Here is a 20,315-nt window from a genome sequence, read left to right as displayed (position 1 = left end):
TTATGTCTGGCATTATCTTTATTTATTTTTAGACCTACAATCACACCCAAGTATCAGACGCATAAAAAGAGCTTTGAGCTACAAGTAGTAATCTGGCTACACGTGGTTAAAATCTACTTATTACCTTGATTAAATATATACAGTTTTGTTGTAATGGAATTATTGAAGCGATCGCCGGATGCGACTAGTCACAGACCAGCTCGCCATGCATCATGCCGCATCGCAGCAAGATGAGCATGGCTACATCTGTAGTTTATTAATTGACATTTGTGTTGTTGTTTTATATTAACGGAAGTTATCTTGTTTTGCAGAATTTGCTGAGTCCTCTTTAGTGGGGTGAGGCTTGGAGGAGCCTCTCCTTTCCCTCCTGTCCCAGCCATGGACCCCAATGGGTGGAGTGAAGCTGGCAGCCCAGCCGAGAGCACAGGGGACTTGGGAGACTCCATGGAGAAGAGCCTAGACAACGACGCAGAAGGTGTATGGAGTCCAGACATAGAACAGAGCTTCCAGGAGGCGCTGGCTATATACCCACCATGCGGGAGACGCAAAATAATTCTATCTGATGAAGGCAAGATGTATGGTGAGTTTACCCACAGGGAATTTGCAGGCTGATCTCAAATTGTTTTCTTTTTAGTCTTGGTATTTGCAGTGGGCTTTTGTAGATTTTATTTTTGCTTGCTTTGATATTGCATATTCTATAGAAACCAACTGTTTTTGTCAGCATAGTCCTAGCAGTTACTAAGTATGTTGTGTAGCAAGGACCTTGTATTTCCCCTCTGCCATAATACATATGTTTTTCTGAGAATAGAAGAGAACTTTGTTCTTTTGCAGAAAAGTTGTGTTTTCCAACCAATAACATAAAATGGTTTAAGAGATGGCTGTATACTTTGTACATTTCTCAAACAGCTCCCTTTCTACAGAGGTGCAAGCCTCCTGTTGATTGGACCTGCCCTGCTATCTGTGCTGGATTGGGGAATTGTTACATAAAAGACCTCATCCCATGTGACTAGTCCACTGCTGGATTACCCAGATTCCTAGTTTTAAACCAGAACTAAAGTCTGGCTATTAAGGATCCATTATTATGCAACCTAGGCTCCAAGGGGTGTAGTATGTGATGCCGGCGGACAGCATACCGGCGCCGGAATCCCGACCGCCGGCATACCGACAGCTGGGCGAGTGCAAATGAGCCCCTTGCGGGCTCGCCACGCTGCGGGCACGGTGGTGCGCTACGCGCGCCACCCTATCTATTCTCCCTTCAGGGGGGTCATGGTCCCCCAAGAGGGAGAAAAGCTGTCGGTATACCTGCGGTCGGGATTCCGGCGACGGTGTGGTGGTTGTCAGGAGCCTGTCCGCCGGCAACCTGAAGACCACTCGCTCCAAGGGCCCAGTGGGGTACTAAGTAATTTGAATTAGTCTTGCACTTTTTTTTTCTTTCTCACAGCTGATGAAAGGTGAGGGGCAAGTGGGGGTAGAAAGGTATAAAAGAAAGCTAGTGGGATATTTTAATTTCCAATGTGTACCCATATAAAAATTAATTTTTCATTGAGTACAGAATAAAATGCATTTTGCACATACATTTTATAATAATAACTCGTAAAAACTCCCTTTTGGGCCCATGATAAAGCTAAACTGACCAAGCAAATGTGTTTCTTATACTGTTTATTCATGTTACTTTATACTCTGTGGTAGACATTGGTGAACACCTGACCATTCTATTATTCTGCTGGGAGTGACACACCCAGGTCTCTTGGGGATGATTTTTTGGCCTGTTGTAGGGTTGTATCTTTATTGTTACTTAATGGCTCCAATTTCTCAAGTCAAAAGCTAAAAATCGTTGTGGTCTTAGTCTGTAAGTAGTACAGTATCTACATTTTTTTTTTCTTTTATTTGGTGGATGGATGATCCTTGAATATACCTGTTATACTCTGCTATTCGGAAGCAGAATGAGTGTATCATTTTTTTAATCCTCGGTATATTCTTTTGCGACCTGTGTGTTACAAGGTATTTTCTCTCTGATCTATTAAGACCTATTAAAAAGAATACAAGATGGATGTTTCTATTTTTTTTTTTTATGTATACAGTAGCCTTCTAGATATTTGGACAACTGTACTAACTTGTACAAATATAAGAGTATTCGCAAACATCAGCTTCACCAATTTTCCATGATACCCCACAGAGGTGCCTGAAAAATTGGCATTGTTGGGGTACTATATTCTACTGCCATGTTATAAGTATACTGACTGTTAGAAGTATAAAGTTTTTGTTATAGCACTCACATATTATGTTGCACTTTTGCAGAAAATACTTGCGCATTCCCATCAGTCCCTGAGCAATGGAGCATACAATCTATGGCACAGATATATTAAGCCTGAAGAAGTGATAAAGTGGAAGGTCATAACGCACCCGCCAGTCAGTTCCTTAATGTCATTTTTAAAACCCATCCTTTAACTTGACAGTTATGAGCTGATTAGCTGGTGTGTTATCACATTCCACTTTATCGCTTCTCCAGTCTTAATATAGCTGCCCCTATGTTCAATATCACACAGACAAATGCACAATAGGCTTAATATACAGAAGACCATTAACCTGCAAGTATGTCTTTGGAGGCTAGGTGGAAATCGGAGATCCCAGAAGAAACCCACACAAAGATGGGGAGAACATAGAAACTCCACACAAATAGGGCAGTGCTGTCAAAAATTGGGTTTGGTGTAGATAATGTGTGAGATAAATCAGTAAGGGATTTAGGGGTCTATTTACTAAGCCTTGGTTGGAGATAAAGTGGATTGAGATAAAGCACTTGTCAATCGGCTCCTAACTGCCACGTCACAGGCTGTGTTTATAATACTGGTTACAAACTGAAATACAAAAAAAATATTTTAAAATATGAAACTTTTGCTGCTGCTAATACAGGTTGAGTATCCCATATCCAAATATTCCGAAATACGGAATTTTTTGAGTAAGAGTGAGATAGTGAAACCTTTGTTTTTTGATGGCTCAATGTACACAAACTTTGTTTAATACACAAAGTTATTAAACATATTGTATTAAATGACCTTCAAGCTGTGTGTATAAGGTGTATATGAAACATAAATGAATTATGTGAATGTACACACACTTTGTTTAATGCAAAAAGTTACTGAAATCACCTTCTGGTTATGTGTATAAGGTGTATATGATACATAAATGCATTCTGTGCTTAGACTTGGGTCCCATCACCATGATATCTCATTATATTATGCAATTATTCCAAAATACGGAAAAATCCGATATCCAAAATACTTCTGGTCCCGAGCATTTTGGATATGGGATACTCAACCTGTATATATTTAGGAATCTTGTAATGCCACATTGTAGTTTGCTCAGTTCTTTGTATACATAGTAATGCCCTTATTCACCATATGCCTCAATAATGTGCCAACTAATTAAATAATTTAAGCCAGTTGATTTTTTTTAAATAAAATAATTCAATTAGATGTAAATTACATTAGCGCAGATATGCGCAATGCTAGAATGCCTGTTAATAGACCCACTATCTTCATAACTACACAGAAAGCCAAAAATGAACTGTTCTCTGTTTACAGCTGCTGACCCGGTTCAGACAGACTATGGGTGCTGCTTCATACTTTGAAGTAAATAACTAAATGAGCTACTGACATGCTCAATTATCTTAGCCATGCCATTTAAGTTGGCAGCCGTCAGCACCACACAGACGCTTTCCTCCGTCCACTCTTGTGACCCACTGACGCTATATAGACGTCAGACCCTAAAATGACCACTGAACGCTGGAGGTGGGAGTCTACTAGCCATTGCATCACATAATTGATGTCGAAGGACCGACAACCATTCCATGGCTGACTTCCAATAGCCGTCCTTACAGCAAGCACAAAATAACACATTTGTGTTACCTGGAGGCAGAAATTCCCCCTCCTTTTTTCCCCCTCTTAAATCACAGTTCCTACTATTCTGGCTACTCTGCCAAAGTCCCTATCTGCTTGATTTCAGATACAATCAAGCTGAATCTCATTTGTTAGCATTGGGAAGACCTGTTGCCTGGCCTCTGTCTAGCCTGCAGACTCCTTTCCACCTGGGCTGGGTGTACACTGGTGTTTATTGGTGTCTGGCTGGGAGAGACCTGGAGTTAGCTTTTGTTGTGTAATGCCTTCTGTCTCTCCTCCCACTCTTCCTCTCCCTCTCTCTCTCTGCCTTTCTAGGGGGTCTGTGATTCCAGTAAATCAAGCCTGCAAGGTCACATGGAAAGAAGACACCAGCGGTAGGAGGAGGAGGGGAGTCAGGCTGAAGTAGAAGGGGGAGGAAGGGGTAGATGAAATCTGATCCAGGTCTCTGCCTGGCAGGACAAGCTCTAGTGTGTTTGGAGGGGTTGGCGGGGGAGTAGCACACACAGACCTAATCTATTACAAGACAGCCCTGTAATGAAGGCTCACACTGTTAACTTTCTCCGTGCTGGAGTGCAGTTTGGCCATGTCTAACTGTGTTCCAGGACTTTTGAGCAAAACACAGTTTTGTCTTCTGCTTGTGAATCTGTAAAACACCATGGCTAGAGACTAATACACATTATTTAAGTTGTGCGATGAGTCAAACTGAATATGCACTTCGAAAAACTATTCAATAAGTATCCTATCTATCTATCTATCTATCTATCTATCTATCATAACATAACATTAAAACCACCTCCCTAATATTGTGTAAGTCTCCCTTGTGTCGCAAAAACAGCTCTGACCCGTCGAGGCATGGACTCGACAAGACCTCTGAAGTTTGTCCTGTGGTATCTGGCACCACGACGTTGGCAGCAAATCCTTTAAGTCCTGTAAGTTGTTTAGTGGGGCCTCCATGGTTCTTACTAGTCTTTCCAGCACTTCCCACAGATGCTCGATCAGATTGAAATCTGGAATTTGGAGGACAAGCCAACACCTTGAACAGAGTGCCCATTTTGACCCCTGACCACCGGCCAAGGTGCCTACAATGGACACATGAGCGTCAGAACTGGACCATGGGGCCTAGTCTGATGACTCACATTTTCTCTTACGTTCTAGAGGATGCTGGGGACACCGTAAGGACCATGGGGTATAGACGGGCTCAGTAGGAGACATGGGCACTCTAAAGACTTTAGATGGGTGTGCACTGGCTCCTCCCTCTATGCCCCTCCTCCAGACCTCAGTTAGATCCTGTGCCCAGAGGAGACTGGGTGCACTGCAGGGGAGCTCTCCTGAGTTTCTCTGAAAAAGACTTTTGTTAGGTTTTTTATTTTCAGGGAGTGCTGCTGGCAACAGGCTCCCTGCATCGTGGGACTGAGGGAAGAGAAGCAGACCTACTTAAATGATAGGCTCTGCTTCAAGGGCTACTGGACACCATTAGCTCCAGAGGGTCGGAACGCAGGTCTGACCCTCGCCGTTCGTCCCGGAGCCTCGCCGCCGTCCTCCTCACAGAGCCGGAAGATAGAAGCCGGGTGAGTATTAAGAAGAAAGAAGACGTCAAAGGCGGCAGAAGACTTCAGATCTTCACTGAGGTAACGCGCAGCGGTAACGCTGTGCGCCATTGTTCCCACACATACACACACAGCGGGCACTGTAAGGGTGCATGGCGCAGGGGGGGCGCCCTGGGCAGCAATATTAACCTCAAGGGACACTGGCATATTGATTAGATACTGCGGAGGCGGTATATTAATAAAACCCCCGCCAGTATAAATAATTTGAGCGGGACCGAAGCCCACCACTGAGGGGGCGGAGCTTGATCCTCCAGCACTAACCAGCGCCATTTTCTCCACAGCACACTGCAGAGTAGCTGGCTCCCCGGACTCTCCCCTGCTGGACACGGTTACATAGGGCAAAAAGGAGTGGAGGGGGGGCAACATTTAATTGGCGCAGTGAGTGTAATTAGATATATTTATATAAAAGCGCTGTACTAACTGGGATTTTATTTCAGTGTCCGGTGGCGCTGGGTGTGTGCTGGCATACTCTCTCTCTGTCTCTCCGAAGGGCCTTATTGGGAGACTGTCTCCATAAAGATATATCCCTGAGTGTGTGGGGGTGTCGGTACGTGTGTCGGCATGTCTGAAGCGGAAGGCTCATCTAAGGAGGAGGTGGAGCAGATGATTGTGGTGTCTCCGTCGGCAACGCCGACACCTGATTGGTTGGATATGTAGAATGTTTTAAATGCAAATGTGTCTTTATTACATAAGAGATTGGACAAAGCAGAGTCCAGGGATAAAACAGGGAGTCAATCCATGGATTTGACTGTGTCACAGGGCCCTTCAGGGTCTCAGAAACATCCACTGTCCCAAGTAGCAGACACTGATACCGACACGGATTCTGACTCCAGTGTCAACTACGATGATGCGAGGTTGCACCCAAGGGTGGCCAAAAGTATTCATTATATGATTATTGCAATAAAAGATGTTTTGCATATCACAGATGACCCCTCTGTCCCTGACACGAGGGTATGCATGTTTAAGGAAAAGAAACCTGAGGTAACCTTTCCCCCATCTCATGAGCTGAATGAGTTATTTGAAAAAGCTTGGGAAACTCCAGACAAGAAACTGCAGATTCCCAAGAGAATTCTTATGGCGTATCCTTTCCCGGCACAGGACAGGTTATGGTGGGAATCCTCACCCAAGGTGGACAAGGCTTTAACGTGCTTGTCCAAAAAGGTGGCGCTACCGTCTCCAGACACGGCAGCCCTCAAGGATCCTGCTGATCGCAGACAGAAGACTACCTTAAAATCAATTTATACACATACAGGTGCCTTGCTCACACTGGCAATAGCGTCGGCTTGGGTTTGTAGCGCTGTGGCAGCTTGGGCAGATACCTTGTCAGCTGACATTGATACCCTAGATAGGGATACCATTTTATTGACCTTAGGTCACATTAAAGACGCAGTCTTATATATGAGAGACGCTCAGAGAGACGTTGGGCTGCTAGGTTCGAAAGCCAACGCCATGGCGATTTCTGCTAGGCGAGCCCTGTGGACCCGCCAATGGACGGGTGATGCCGACTCAAAGAGACATATGGAAGTTTTGCCTTACAAGGGTGAGGTTTTATTTGGGGAAGGTCTCGCGGACCTGGTTTCCACAGCTACCGCGGGTAAATTACTTTTTTACCTTATGTTCCTGCACAGCAAAAGCAAACACCACAATATCAGATGCAGTCCTTTTGGTCGCATAAGTCTAGAAGAGGTCGGGGCTCTTCCTTCCTCGCCAGTGGTAAGGGTAGAGGAAAAAGAATGCCTGCTACGGCTAGTTCCCAGGAGCAGAAGTCCTCCCCGGCTTCTACTAAATCCACCGCATGACGCTGGGGCCCCACTGAGGGAGTCCGCGCCGGTGGGGGCACGTCTTCGACTCTTCAGCCACGTCTGGGTTCAGTTGGACGTGGATCCTTGGGCAATGGAAATTATATCCCAAGGCTACAAGCTGGAATTCGAAGACGTGCCTCCTCGCCGATTTTTCAAATCGGCTTTACCAGCTTCTTCCCCAGAAAGGTAGATAGTTTTAACTGCAATTCAAAAACTGTGTCAACAACAAGTGGTTGTCGAGGTTCCCCTAGTTCAACAGGGAAAGGGGTTCTATTCAACCCTATTTGTGGTCCCGAAACCGGATGGCTCGGTCAGACCCATTCTAAATTTTAAATCCCTAAACCTATACTTGAAAAAGTTCAAATTCAAGATGGAATCGCTCCGGGCAGTTATCTCCAGCCTGGAAGGGGGGGGATTTTATGGTGTCACTAGACATAAAGGATGCATACCTTCATGTCCCCATATTTCCCCCTCATCAGGCGTACCTGAGATTCGCTGTACAGGACTGTCATTACCAGTTTCAGACGTTGCCGTTTGGGCTTTCCACGGCCCCGAGGATTTTTACCAAGGTAATGGCGGAAATTATGGTGCTCCTGCACAGACAAGGAGTCACAATTATCCCGTACTTGGACGATCTCCTGATAAAAGCGAGATCAAGAGATCAATTGCAGAAAAGCATGTCGCTCTCCCTGAGAGTGCTGCAGCAGCATGGCTGGATTCTAAATCTACCAAAGTCACAGTTGATTCCAACGACTTGGCTCTCTTTTTTAGGCATGATTCTGGACACGGAAAAGAAGAGGGTTTTTCTCCCATTGGAAAAAGCCCAGGAACTCCAGAACATGGTCAGAGACCTGTTGAAACCGAAAAGAGTGTCAGTCCATCAATGCACTCGAGTACTGGGAAAAATGGTGGCGACCTACGAGGCCATCCCCTTCAGCAGGTTCCATGCGAGGACGTTTCAGTGGGACCTTCTGGACAAGTGGTCGGGGTCCCATCTACAAATACATCGGAAAATAAGCCTGTCCCCCAGGGCCAGGGTGTCTCTCCTGTGGTGGCTGCAGAGTGCTCACCTTCTCGAGGGTCGCAGGTTCGGCATTCAAGACTGGGTTCTGGTGACCACGGACGCGAGCCTCCGAGAATGGGGAGCAGTCACACAAGGAAGAAATTTTCAGGGACTATGGTCAAGCCAGGAGGCTTGTCTACACATCAATGTACTGGAATTGAGGGCCATATACAACGGCCTACGACAAGCGGAGAATATTCTTCGCGACCTACCGGTTCTGATATAATCGGACAACATCACAGCTGTGGCTCATGTAAACCGCCAAGGCGGGACAAGGAGCAGAGTGGCAATGTCACCAGGATTCTTCGCTGGGTGGAAAATCACGTAAGCGCTCTGTCAGCGGTCTTCATTCCGGGAGTGGACAACTGGGAAGCAGACTTCCTCAGCAGGCACGATCTCCATCCAGGAGAGTGGGGACTTCATCAGGAAGTTTTTGCAGAGATAACAAGTCAGTGGGGACTCCCACAAATAGACATGATGGCGTCACGCCTCAACAAGAAGTTTCGGAGGTATTGTGCCAGGTCAAGGGACCCTCAGGCAGTAGCGGTGGACGCCCTGGTGACACCATGGCTGTTTCAGTCGGTCTATGTGTTCCCTACTCTTCCGCTCATCTCAAAAATACTGAGAATCATAAGACGAAAGAGAGTGCAGACAATACTCATAGTTCCCGATTGGCCGCGAAGGGCCTGGTATTCAGATCTTCAGGAAATTCTCACAGAAGATCCGTGGCCTCTTCCTCTCAGGGAAGACCTATTGCAGCAGGGACCCTGCGTGTTCCAAGACTTACCGCGGTTATGTTTGACGGCATGGCGGTTGAACACAAAATCCTAGCGGGAAAAGGTATTCCGGAGGCGGTCATCCCTACTCTGATTAAGGCTAGGAAGGAGGTGACGGCGAAACATTATCACTGCATCTGGAGGAAGTATGTATCTTGGTGTGAAGCCAAGAATGCTCCTACTGAAGATTTCCATCTGGGCCGTTTTCTCCACTTTCTACAGACACGAGTGGATATGGGCCTAAAGCTCCATTAAGGTACAGATTTCGGCCCTATCAATTTTCTTTCAGAAGGAACTGGCTTCTCTCCCAGAAGTCCAGACTTTTGTAAAGGGAGTGCTGCTCATTCAGCCTCCTTTTGTGCCCCCAGTGGCACCATGGGACCTTAACGTGGGGTTACAGTTCCTAAAATCTCACTGGTTTGAGCCTCTTCAAACGGTAGATTTAAAATTTCTCACTTGGAATGTGGTCATGTTGTTGGCCTTGGCATCTGCACGGCGGGTGTCCGAATTGGCGGCTTTGTCTCACAAGAGCAACTATCTGATTTTCCATGTGGATAGAGCAGAATTAAGGACTCGTCCTCAATTTTTAAGGTGGTTTCATCTTTTCATATGAACCAACCTATCGTGGTGCCTGTGGCTACGGGTGACTTGGAGGATTCCAAGTCCCTTGATGTAGTCAGGACCTTAAAGATTTATGTAGCCAGGACGGCTAGGGTTAGGAAAACAGAGGCACTGTTTGTCCTGTATGCAGCCAACAAGCTTGGCGCTCCTGCTTCTAAACCGACTATTGCTCGCTGGATCTGTAACACGATTCAGCAGGCTCATTCTACGGCTGGATTGCCGTTACCAAATTCGGTAAAGGCCCATTCCACTAGGAAGGTGGGCTCTTCTTGGGCGGCTGCCCGAGGCGTCTCGGCATTACAGCTTTGCCGAGCGGCGACTTGGTCAAGTTCAAACACTTTTGCTAAATTCTACAAGTTTGATACCTTGGCTGAGGAGGACCTTATGTTTGCTCAATCGGTGCTGCTGAGTCATCCGCACTCTCCCGCCCGGTCTGGAGCTTTGGTATAATCCCCATGGTCCTTACGGAGTCCCCAGCATCCTCTAGGACGTAAGAGAAAATAAGATTTTAAACCTACCGGTAAATCTTTTTCTCCTAGTCCATAGAGGATGCTGGGCGCCCGTCCCAGTGCGGACAAAATTCTGCAAGACTTGTATATGGTTATTGCTTACATAAGGGTTATATTACAGTTTTGATCAGTCTCGGGCTGATGCTGTTTTGTTTCATACTGTTAACTGGTTCGTATGTTGCAAGTTGTATGGTGTGGATGGTGTGGGCTGGTATGTATCTTGCCCTTAGATTAACAAAAATCCTTTCCTCGTACTGTCTGTCTCCTCTGGGCACAGTTCTCTAACTGAGGTCTTGAGGAGGGGCATAGAGGGAGGAGCCAGTGCACACCCATCTAAAGTCTTTAGAGTGCCCATGTCTCCTGCGGAGCCCGTCTATACCCCATGGTCCTTACGGAGTCCCCAGCATCCTCTACGGACTAGGAGAAAAAGATTTACCGGTAGGTTTAAAATCTTATTTTCTTTTACATCGTGTATAATGGGTGCATGTATGTCGTTTACCTAGGGAAGAGATGGCACAAGTATGCAATATGGGAAGATGGAAAGCCGACAGAGGCTGTGTTTCTCTGGACATTGTTCTGCTTGGAAACCGTAACTTCTGCAATTCATGTGGATGTCACTATGTTATTTTGACTTGTACCACCTACCTAAACATTGTTGTAGACCAAGTACATCCCTTCTTAACAACCGTATTCCTTGATAGCAGTAGCCTCTTTCAGCAGGATAAAGTGCCCTGCAAAAAAATGTTCAGGAATAGTTTGAGGAACATGACAAAGATTTCAAGATGTTGACTTGGCATTGAGATTTCCCAGATCTCAATCCGATCGAGCATCTGTGAAATGAACTGGAAAACAAGTCCATGGAGACCCCACCTTGCAACTAACAGGACTTAAAGGATCTGCTGTTTACATCTTCACGCCAAATACCACAAAACCTCTTCAGAGGTCTTAGGGAGTCCATGCCTCAACGGATCTGAGCTGTTTTGGTGTCATGTGGGGGACCTACACAGTATTAGGATTGGGGTTTTTATGTTATGGCAAACAGATGGTCCGAACAGTTATCATTTTTTGCCTGAGAACTGTTGGGACCTCCCTCGTTTATCATTGAAGTCAATGCTCATTGGGATATTTATGAGCAAACACATTCTTAAGAAAAGACAGTCTATTGTTTTCTTTTGTAATATTTTTTCCTGATTGTTATACCCTTGAAGAAGTCCATCTATATGGATGAACCGCGTTGAGTATTGAGTGCCAGTGTCCAATTGCTAACTGAGTGGATCCTGCCTTGAGCTCATGCCCGTAAGGGTGCTGGTGGGAATCCATGCCATCTCACTTATTAGCAACATTGGATTATCCAACATAATTTTGTATACTGTAAGCAAATTTTAAAGCCTGTATAGAATTTTATCAAGAATCATTTTTTTTTTTATATTAACTAATGACTAACCATTGTTTTTGGGGCATTTGGTAGGGATTTACTTTCAGAGTGTATGGTATGCACCAGCCCCCATTCTTGGGATACTAAAGTGTGGAATTTGCTGCAATATATAAGGAACTGTTAATAAATAAATAAATAAATATGACTGAAGCCAAAAGAACCTGTTTTAATATAAAACTTGTTTAATGTGTGTGTATCTATATCAAATAGACACACACATACACTGCACACCACCCAGCTTATGCTAACTTCAATTCGCGCAACATAGGCGTGTGCGTCCAAAAAGGAGAGTGACCTTGGCTGGATGGAGGCATGGCCTCTGGTTGGTAGGAGTGACCCCCCCCCCCCCACTTGTTTAATTTTGCAGCGTTCCCAGCGCTCCCCAAGCAGTTGAGCAGCCTCTAGAGTCACCTGCACTGTTTAGATGCCTTTGCCCGTGCGCTTGCCATCTCTTCAGGGATTACTCGCTGCTTTGCACAGCAGCAGTGATCAGAGGCTTCCCCACCCCGACCGGCGGGACACTGCGGCTTGTGGGTGGGTCATCGGGACATTGGGGGTCATTCCGAGTTGTTAGCTCGTTATTTTTTTCTCGCAACGGAGCGATTAGTCGCTAATGCGCATGCGCAATGTCCGCAGTGCGACTGCGCCAAGTAAATTTGCTATGCAGTTAGGAATTTTACTCACGGCATTACAAGGTTTTTTCTTCGTTCTGGTGATCGTAATGTGATTTACAGGAAGTGGGTGTTTCTGGGCGGAAACTGGCCGTTTTATGGGTTTGTGCGAAAAAACGCTACCGTTTCTGGGAAAAACGCGGGAGTGGCTGGAGAAACGGAGGAGTGTCTGGGCGAACGCTGGGTGTGTTTGTGACGTCAAACCAGGAACGACAAGCACTGAACTGATCGCACTGGCAGAGTAAGTCTCGAGCTACTCAGAAACTGCACAGAGAAGTCTTTTCGCAATATTGCGAATCTTTCGTTTGCAATTTTGATAAGCTAAGATTCACTCCCAGTAGGCGGCTGCTTAGCGTGTGCAAAGCTGCTAAAAGCAGCTTGCGAGCGAACAACTCGGAATGACCCCCATTGTCTGAATAGTGAGACTGTCCCGCTGAAATTGGGACAGTTGGGAGGTGTGTACATATATGCTTACAAAGTTTTGTCTCGTAAGTAACGAATTCACAAATAGAGATGAAAGTTCCACGACTAAATTGATGTACTGTATATACATCCTACAACTTGAACTTATTTTAAATTTAATGCCACTCAAATATGGCTGCCTTTTTATCTAGGCAATGCTAGTTATGGACTTATTAGCTCATGCTTGCAATCTAAAATTTAAACCCAAACGCACACCATCTTTAACCTGCTCGTGTGTTTTTAGACTGAACGGAAAATAAAGAAATCAATGTAATACAGGCAAAGACTGGGGGTGCAAATACCAATGTAATAGTACAGCAAGCAGATATTGTTATGTCTTGGGCACATGCAGTATAGAATATCCTTGGCATCTGTTCTGTTTACTGCACTTTTTGTAGTATTTACCTAGTGGTCTTTGCGAAGTCTGACGCTTCTTCCTTTCAATGGGCGATATTCAATTCTTTAGAGCGCCGGCAGCCAGTAGATGGTGCTCAGCTTAGCTCTTCAGTTGTTGTTCCATTTGGGCGCAATTGGCTGCTGGTGTTTCAGTTCACCCCCCTAGGGAATGGCGAGCTGAAATGAGCGAAAAGTGACCCTTTTGAGTGCTCAAACGGGACTTCTTGTGTTGCATCCATTAGTTTAGCTGCTTTACGAGGCTCAACCCAACCTCTCTGGGTGTGGCACTTTAGATGGGAGAGATAAAACAATTGAATATAGCCCATGGTGTGTAAATCCACCCAATATCATTGCTGCTAAATTTTAATTGCAAATATTCCAGCTTTTAGCAAACTATTAGCTAAATTTCTCTAGGTTTAGGTTACATTTTTATCTGTTCTCTGGTTTTGAGGAGGTAGATTCTTTTAAGTTTCTGGGCATTTATATTTCTAGAGACCGAACCTGGTCTTTAAACTGTACCTTCTTAGTTAAGAAGGTGCAGCAGAGCCTCTTTTTCTTAAGACGACTTAAAGCTGCTTGTTTGAGTACAGATATGCCGATTAAGTTTTATCGCAGTATACTAGAGAGTGTTCTGACTTATGGGGTAACAGTATGGTATGGGAACTGTACTGTGGCTGAGAGGGCTTCCCTGGAACGTGTGGTCAAAACTGCAGCAAGGGTCATTGGTGTGTCCCTACCATGTGTATATGACCTTTATGAAAAGAGCTAGAAATATATTGGCAGATACCAGTCATCCAAATTACTCAGTTTTTGAGAGATTACCATTACAAAAACGTTTTAGAAGTGTACGTATGCATACAAAATATGCTTAATCCTTTTTCCAACAGCTATACGTGCACTAAACGGTCTAAATGAAATGAGATAATTTATAAGTGAGACTTGTTTTATTGTTTGTTTGGGTGTAGTATGGTATGCCGCCTGTCAGGTTACGGCGCACAGCATACCGGCGCCGGAATCCTGACCGCCGGCATACCGACAGCTGGGCGAGCGCAAATGACCCCCTAGCGGGCATGGTAGCGCGCTATCTATTCTCCCTCCAAGGGGGTCGTGGACCCCCAAGAGGGAGAAAAGGTGTCGGTATGCCGGCTGTCGGGATTCTGGCACCGGTATACTGTGCGCCGGGACCCCGACAGCCAGCAAACTGAAGACAACCCATTTGTTTCTCTTACGTCCTAGAGGATGCTGGGGACTCCGTAAGGACCATGGGGTATAGACGGGCTCCGCAGGAGATAGGGCACCTAAAAAGAACTTTTACTATGGGTGTGCACTGGCTCCTCCCTCTATGCCCCTCCCCCAGACCTCCGTTAGATCTTGTGCCCAGAGGAGAATGGGTGCACTGCAGAGAGCTCTCCAGAGTTTTCTGTTGAAAAATAATTTTGTTAGGTTTTTTATTTTCAGGGAGTCCTGTTGGCAACAGGCTCCCTGCATCGTGGGACTGAGGAGAGAGAAGCAGAGCTGGCTTGTCAAGTTGGGCACTGCTTCTAAGGCTACTGGACACCATTAGCTCCAGAGGGTGTCGGAACACAGGTCTCACCTGGGGTTCGTCCCGGAGGCGAGCCGCCGTCCTCCTCACAGATGCCGAAGATAGAAGCCGGGTGAGTATGAGAAGGCAGAAGACATCTTAGGCGGCAGAAGACATCAGATCTTCATGAGGTAAGGCGCGCAGCGGTAAGCTGCGCGCCATTGCTCCCAGTCACACACACAGAGCAGCACTGAAGGGTGCAGGGCGCAGGGGGGGGGGGGCGCCCTGGGCAGCAATATTCCTCACTTTTGGGCAAATTCAGATAGATTAGGCTGTGGAGGCAGTAAATCTAAGATCCCCCGCCATTTTAATAGAAAAGTCACTGGGACCGAAGCCCGCCGTCGGGTGGGCGGGGCTTGATCCTCAGCACTAACCAGCGCCATTTTCTCCACAGAAGCTGCATGCAGGAACGCTGGCTCCCTGGTCTCTCCCCTGCTGAACTTCACAGGCTGGAAAAAAGAGGAGCGGGGCACATTAGCGACGCAGTGAATGGGAATTGGTATATTATATAAAAAACGCTATCTGGTCATATTTTTTCCAGTGTTTTTAAGCGCTGGTGTGTGCTGGCATACTCTATCTCTGTCTCTCCTAAGGGCCAGGTTGGGGTTTTGTCCCCTTACAGGTTAATCCTTGTGTGTGTGGGGTGTCGGTACGTGTGTGTCGACATGTCTGAGGCGGAAGGCTTCTCCAAGGAGGAGGTGGAACAAATGAGTGGTGTGTCCCCGTCGGTTGTGCCGACTCCGGATTGGATGGACATGTGGCATATGTTGAATGCAAGTGTGGCATCTTTACACAAAAGGCTTGATAAGGCTGACTTAGGGGGGACATCAGGGGGTCAATCCTCGGATTGGACCGACTCAGGTTAGAGGAAAGGAGATTCCGCACAATACGGCGTAAAGGCTTTTTCACGGTAAGGACAATACGTGTTTGGAATTCCCTGCCCGAGGGAGTTGTAATGGCGGAATCTGTCAACACCTTTAAGAATGGGTTAGATAAATTCCTATTGGATAAGGATATCCAGGGGTATGGTGCATAGTCATGCATTATAGTTACTATAAATAGGGATAAAATGCAATGGCTGACAGCAGCATCAGTCAGAAATTTTAGTCAAATCATCATGCATAGGACACCACAAATAGGTTGAACTCGATGGACAATTGTCTTTTTTCAACCTCAGATACTATGTTACTATGTTACAGGGCCCGTCGGGGTCTCAAAAGCGTCCCTTAACACAAGACACTACTACCGACACGGATTCTGACTCCAGTGTCGACTACGACAAAGTAAAATTGCACCCTAGGGTGACTAAAACCATTCAGTGTATGATTGTGGCAATAAGGGATGTGTTGCATATTGAGGATGAACCCTCGGTCCCCGACACAAGGGTACACATGTTTAAGGGAAAGAAACAGATTATTAATTTTCTTGCATCCCATTAATTAAATGATTTCTTTGGAAAAGCTTGGGAGACTCCGGAAAAGAGACCGCAGATCCCCAAAAGACTTATATGGCATACCCCTTCCCTAAGCAGGACAGGGAGATTTGGGAATCATCCCCCACTGTGGACAAGGCCCTGACGCGCTTGTCCAAGAAAGTGGCGCTGCCGTCTCCTGACACAGCGGCCCTTAAGGACCCTGCAGATCGCAGGCAAGAAACTACCTTAAAATGTATTTATTCTCATACAGGTGCTGTGCTAAGACCGACAATTGCGTCGGCATGGGTGTGTAGCGCAATTGCAGCTTGGACAGATGAGCTGACAGATCAATTTGATAATATGGATAAGGATACTATATTCTTAACTCTAGCCCATATAAAAGACGCAGTCTTATTTATGAGGGATGCTCAAAGGGACATTGGATTGCTAGCTTCTAGGGCCAATGCCATGTCTATCTCGGCGAGAAGATCCTTATGGACTCGCCAATGGACGGGTGATGCGGATTCCAAAAAACATATGGAAGTACTACCCTATAAGGGTGATGTATTGTTTGGGGATGGGCTGACGGACCTGGTTTCCACAGCTACAGCAGGTAAATCAAATTTCTCTAACGTCCTAGTGGATGCTGGGGACTCCGAAAGGACCATGGGTAATAGCGGCTCCGCAGGAGACTGGGCACAAAAGTAAAAAGCTTTAGGACTACCTGGTGTGCACTGGCTCCTCCCCCTATGACCCTCCTCCAAGCCTCAGTTAGATTTTTGTGCCCGAACGAGACGGGTGCAGGCTAAGGGGCTCTCCTGAGCTGCTTAGTGTAAAAGTTTAAAGTAGGTTTTTTATTTTCAGTGAGACCTGCTGGCAACAGGCTCACTGCACCGAGGGACTAAGGGGAGAAGAAGCGAACTCACCTGCGTGCAGAGTGGATTGGGCTTCTTAGGCTACTGGACATTCGCTCCAGAGGGACGATCACAGGCCCAGCCATGGATGGGTCCCGGAGCCGCGCCGCCGGCCCCCTTACAGAGCCAGAAGAGTGAAGAGGTCCGGAAAATCGTCGGCAGAAGACGTCCTGTCTTCAATAAGGTAGCGCACAGCACCGCAGCTGTGCGCCATTGCTCTCAGCACACTTCACACTCCGGTCACTGAGGGTGCAGGGCGCTGGGGGGGGGGCGCCCTGAGACGCAATAAAAAACCTTTTTTTGGCAAAAAAATACATCACATATAGCTCCTGGGCTATATGGATGCATTTAACCCCTGCCAATTTTTCCATTAAAAAGCGGGAGAAAGGCCGCCGTGAAGGGGGCGGAGCCTATCTCCTCAGCACACTGGCGCCATTTTTTCCTCACAGCTCCGTTGGAGGAAGGCTCCCTGACTCTCCCCTGCAGTCCTGCACTACAGAAACAGGGTAAAACAAGAGAGGGGGGGCACTAAATTGGCATATTAATATATACAGCAGCTATATTAGGGAAAAACACTTATATAAGGTTATCCCTGTATATATATAGCGCTCTGGTGTGTGCTGGCAAACTCTCCCTCTGTCTCCCCAAAGGGCTAGTGGGGTCCGGTCCTCTATCAGAGCATTCCCTGTGTGTGTGCTGTGTGTCGGTACGCTGTGTCGACATGTATGAGGAGGAAAATGGTGTGGAGGCGGAGCAATTGCCTGTGTTAGTGATGTCACCCCCTAGGGAGCCGACACCTGACTGGATGGTCTTATGGAAAGAATTACGTGATAGTGTCGGCACTTTACAAAAGACTGTTGACGACATGAGACAGACGGCAAATCAGTTAATACCTGTACAGGCGTCTCAAACACCGTCAGGGGCTATAAAACGCCCGTTACCTCAGGTCGATACTGACACGGACACTGACTCCAGTGTCGACGGTGAGGAAACAAACGTATTTTCCAGTAGGGCCACACGTTACATGATCACGGCAATGAAGAAGGTTTTGAACATTTCTGATACTACAAGTACCACAAAAAAGGGTATTATGTGGGGTGTGAAAAAACTACCCGTAGTTTTTCCTTAATCAGATGAATTAAATGAGGTGTGTGATGAAGCGTGGGTTTCCCCCGATAAAAAACTGCTAATTTCTAAAAAATTATTGGCATTATACCCTTTCCCGCCAGAGGTTAGGGCGCGTTGGGAAACACCCCCTAGAGTGGATAAGGCGCTCACACGCTTATCAAAACAAGTGGCGTTACCGTCTCCTGATACGGCCGCCCTCAAGGAACCAGCTGATAGGAAGCTGGAAAATATCCTAAAAAGTATATACACACATACTGGTATTATACTGCGACCAGCAATCGCCTCAGCCTGGATGTGCAGTGCTGGGGTGGCTTGGTCGGATTCCCTGACTGAAAATATTGATACCCTGGACAGGGACAATATATTATTGACTATAGAGCATTTAAAGGATGCATTTCTATATATGCGTGATGCACAGAGGGATATTTGCACTCTGGCATCAAGAGTAAGTGCGATGTCCATTTCTGCCAGAAGAGGGTTATGGACGCGACAGTGGTCAGGTGATGCGGATTCCAAACGGCATGTGGAAGTATTGCCGTATAAAGGGGAGGAGTTATTTGGGGTCGGTCTATCGGACCTGGTGGCCACGGCAACGGCAGGGAAATCCACCTTTTTTACCCCAAGTCACCTCACAGCAGAAAAAGATACCGTCTTTTCAGGCTCAGTCCTTTCGTCCCCATAAGGGCAAGCGGGCAAAAGGCCACTCATATCTGCCCCGGGGCAGAGGAAGGGGAAAAAGACTGCAGCAGACAGCCTCTTCCCACGAACAGAAGCCCTCCCCCGCTTCTGCCAAGTCCTCAGCATAACGCTGGGGCCTTACAAGCGGACTCAGGCAAGACGGTGGGGGCCCGTCTCAAGAATTTCAGCGTGCAGTGGGCTCACTCGCAAGTGGACCCCTGGATCCTGCAGGTAGTATCTCAGGGGTACAAATTGGAATTCGAGACGTCTCCCCCTCGCCGGTTCCTGAAGTCTGCTTTACCAACGTCTCCCCCCGACAGGGTGGCGGTATTGGAAGCCATTCACAAGCTGTATTCCCAGCAAGTGATAATCAAGGTACCCCTCCTACAACAGGGAAAGGGGTATTATTCCACGCTGTTTGTGGTACCGAAGCCGGACGGCTCGGTGAGACCCATTTTAAATCTGAAATCCTTGAACACTTACATAAAAAGGTTCAAGTTCAAGATGGAGTCACTCAGAGCAGTGATAGCGAACCTGGAAGAAGGGGACTATATGGTGTCTCTGGACATCAAGGATGCTTACCTCCATGTCCCAATTTGCCCTTCTCACCAAGGGTACCTCAGGTTTGTGGTACAGAACTGTCACTATCAGTTTCAGACGCTGCCGTTTGGATTGTCCACGGCACCCCGGGTCTTTACCAAGGTAATGGCCGAAATGATGATTCTTCTTCGAAGAAAAGGCGTCTTAATTATCCCTTACTTGGACGATCTCCTGATAAGGGCAAGGTCCAGAGAACAGTTAGAGGTCGGAGTAGCACTATCTCAAGTAGTACTACGACAGCACGGATGGATTCTAAATATTCCAAAATCGCAGCTGATTCCGACGACACGTCTGCTGTTCCTAGGAATGATTCTGGACACAGTACAGAAAAAGGTGTTTCTCCCGGAAGAGAAAGCCAGGGAGTTATCCGACCTAGTCAGGAACCTCCTAAGACCAGGCCAAGTGTCAGTACATCAATGCACAATGGTCCTGGGAAAGATGGTGGCTTCTTACGAAGCGATTCCATTCGGCAGATTCCACGCAAGAACTTTTCAGTGGGATCTGCTGGACAAATGGTCCGGATCGCATCTTCAAATGCATCAGCGGATAACCCTGTCTCCAAGGACAAGGGTGTCTCTCCTGTGGTGGTTACAGAGTGCTCATCTCCTAGAGGGCCGCAGATTCGGCATTCAGGATTGGGTCCTGGTGACCACGGATGCCAGCCTGAGGGGCTGGGGAGCAGTCACACAGGGAAGAAATTTCCAGGGCTTGTGGTCAAGCATGGAAACGTCACTTCACATAAATATCCTGGAACTCAGGGC

General features: G+C 46.7%; 1 protein-coding gene across 4 annotated transcripts in view; it reads left to right on the top strand.

Annotated features, from left to right (window-relative positions):
* TEAD2 (TEA domain transcription factor 2) overlaps nucleotides 1-20,315 on the top strand; it is a 224,379-nt gene that overhangs the window by 85,062 nt on the left and 119,002 nt on the right. For all 4 annotated transcript variants that reach the window (XM_063942889.1, XM_063942892.1, XM_063942891.1 and 1 more), the window contains exon 2: nucleotides 312-580. In XM_063942889.1, coding sequence (XP_063798959.1) covers nucleotides 379-580 — 202 coding nt within the window. In that variant the 5' untranslated portion in view covers nucleotides 312-378. The remainder of the gene's footprint in view (nucleotides 1-311; nucleotides 581-20,315) is intronic.

Source organism: Pseudophryne corroboree, chromosome 10 (genome assembly GCF_028390025.1).
Source record: "Pseudophryne corroboree isolate aPseCor3 chromosome 10, aPseCor3.hap2, whole genome shotgun sequence".
NCBI lineage: Eukaryota > Metazoa > Chordata > Amphibia > Anura > Myobatrachidae > Pseudophryne > Pseudophryne corroboree.
This window is presented reverse-complemented; position numbering and strand designations above follow the sequence as displayed.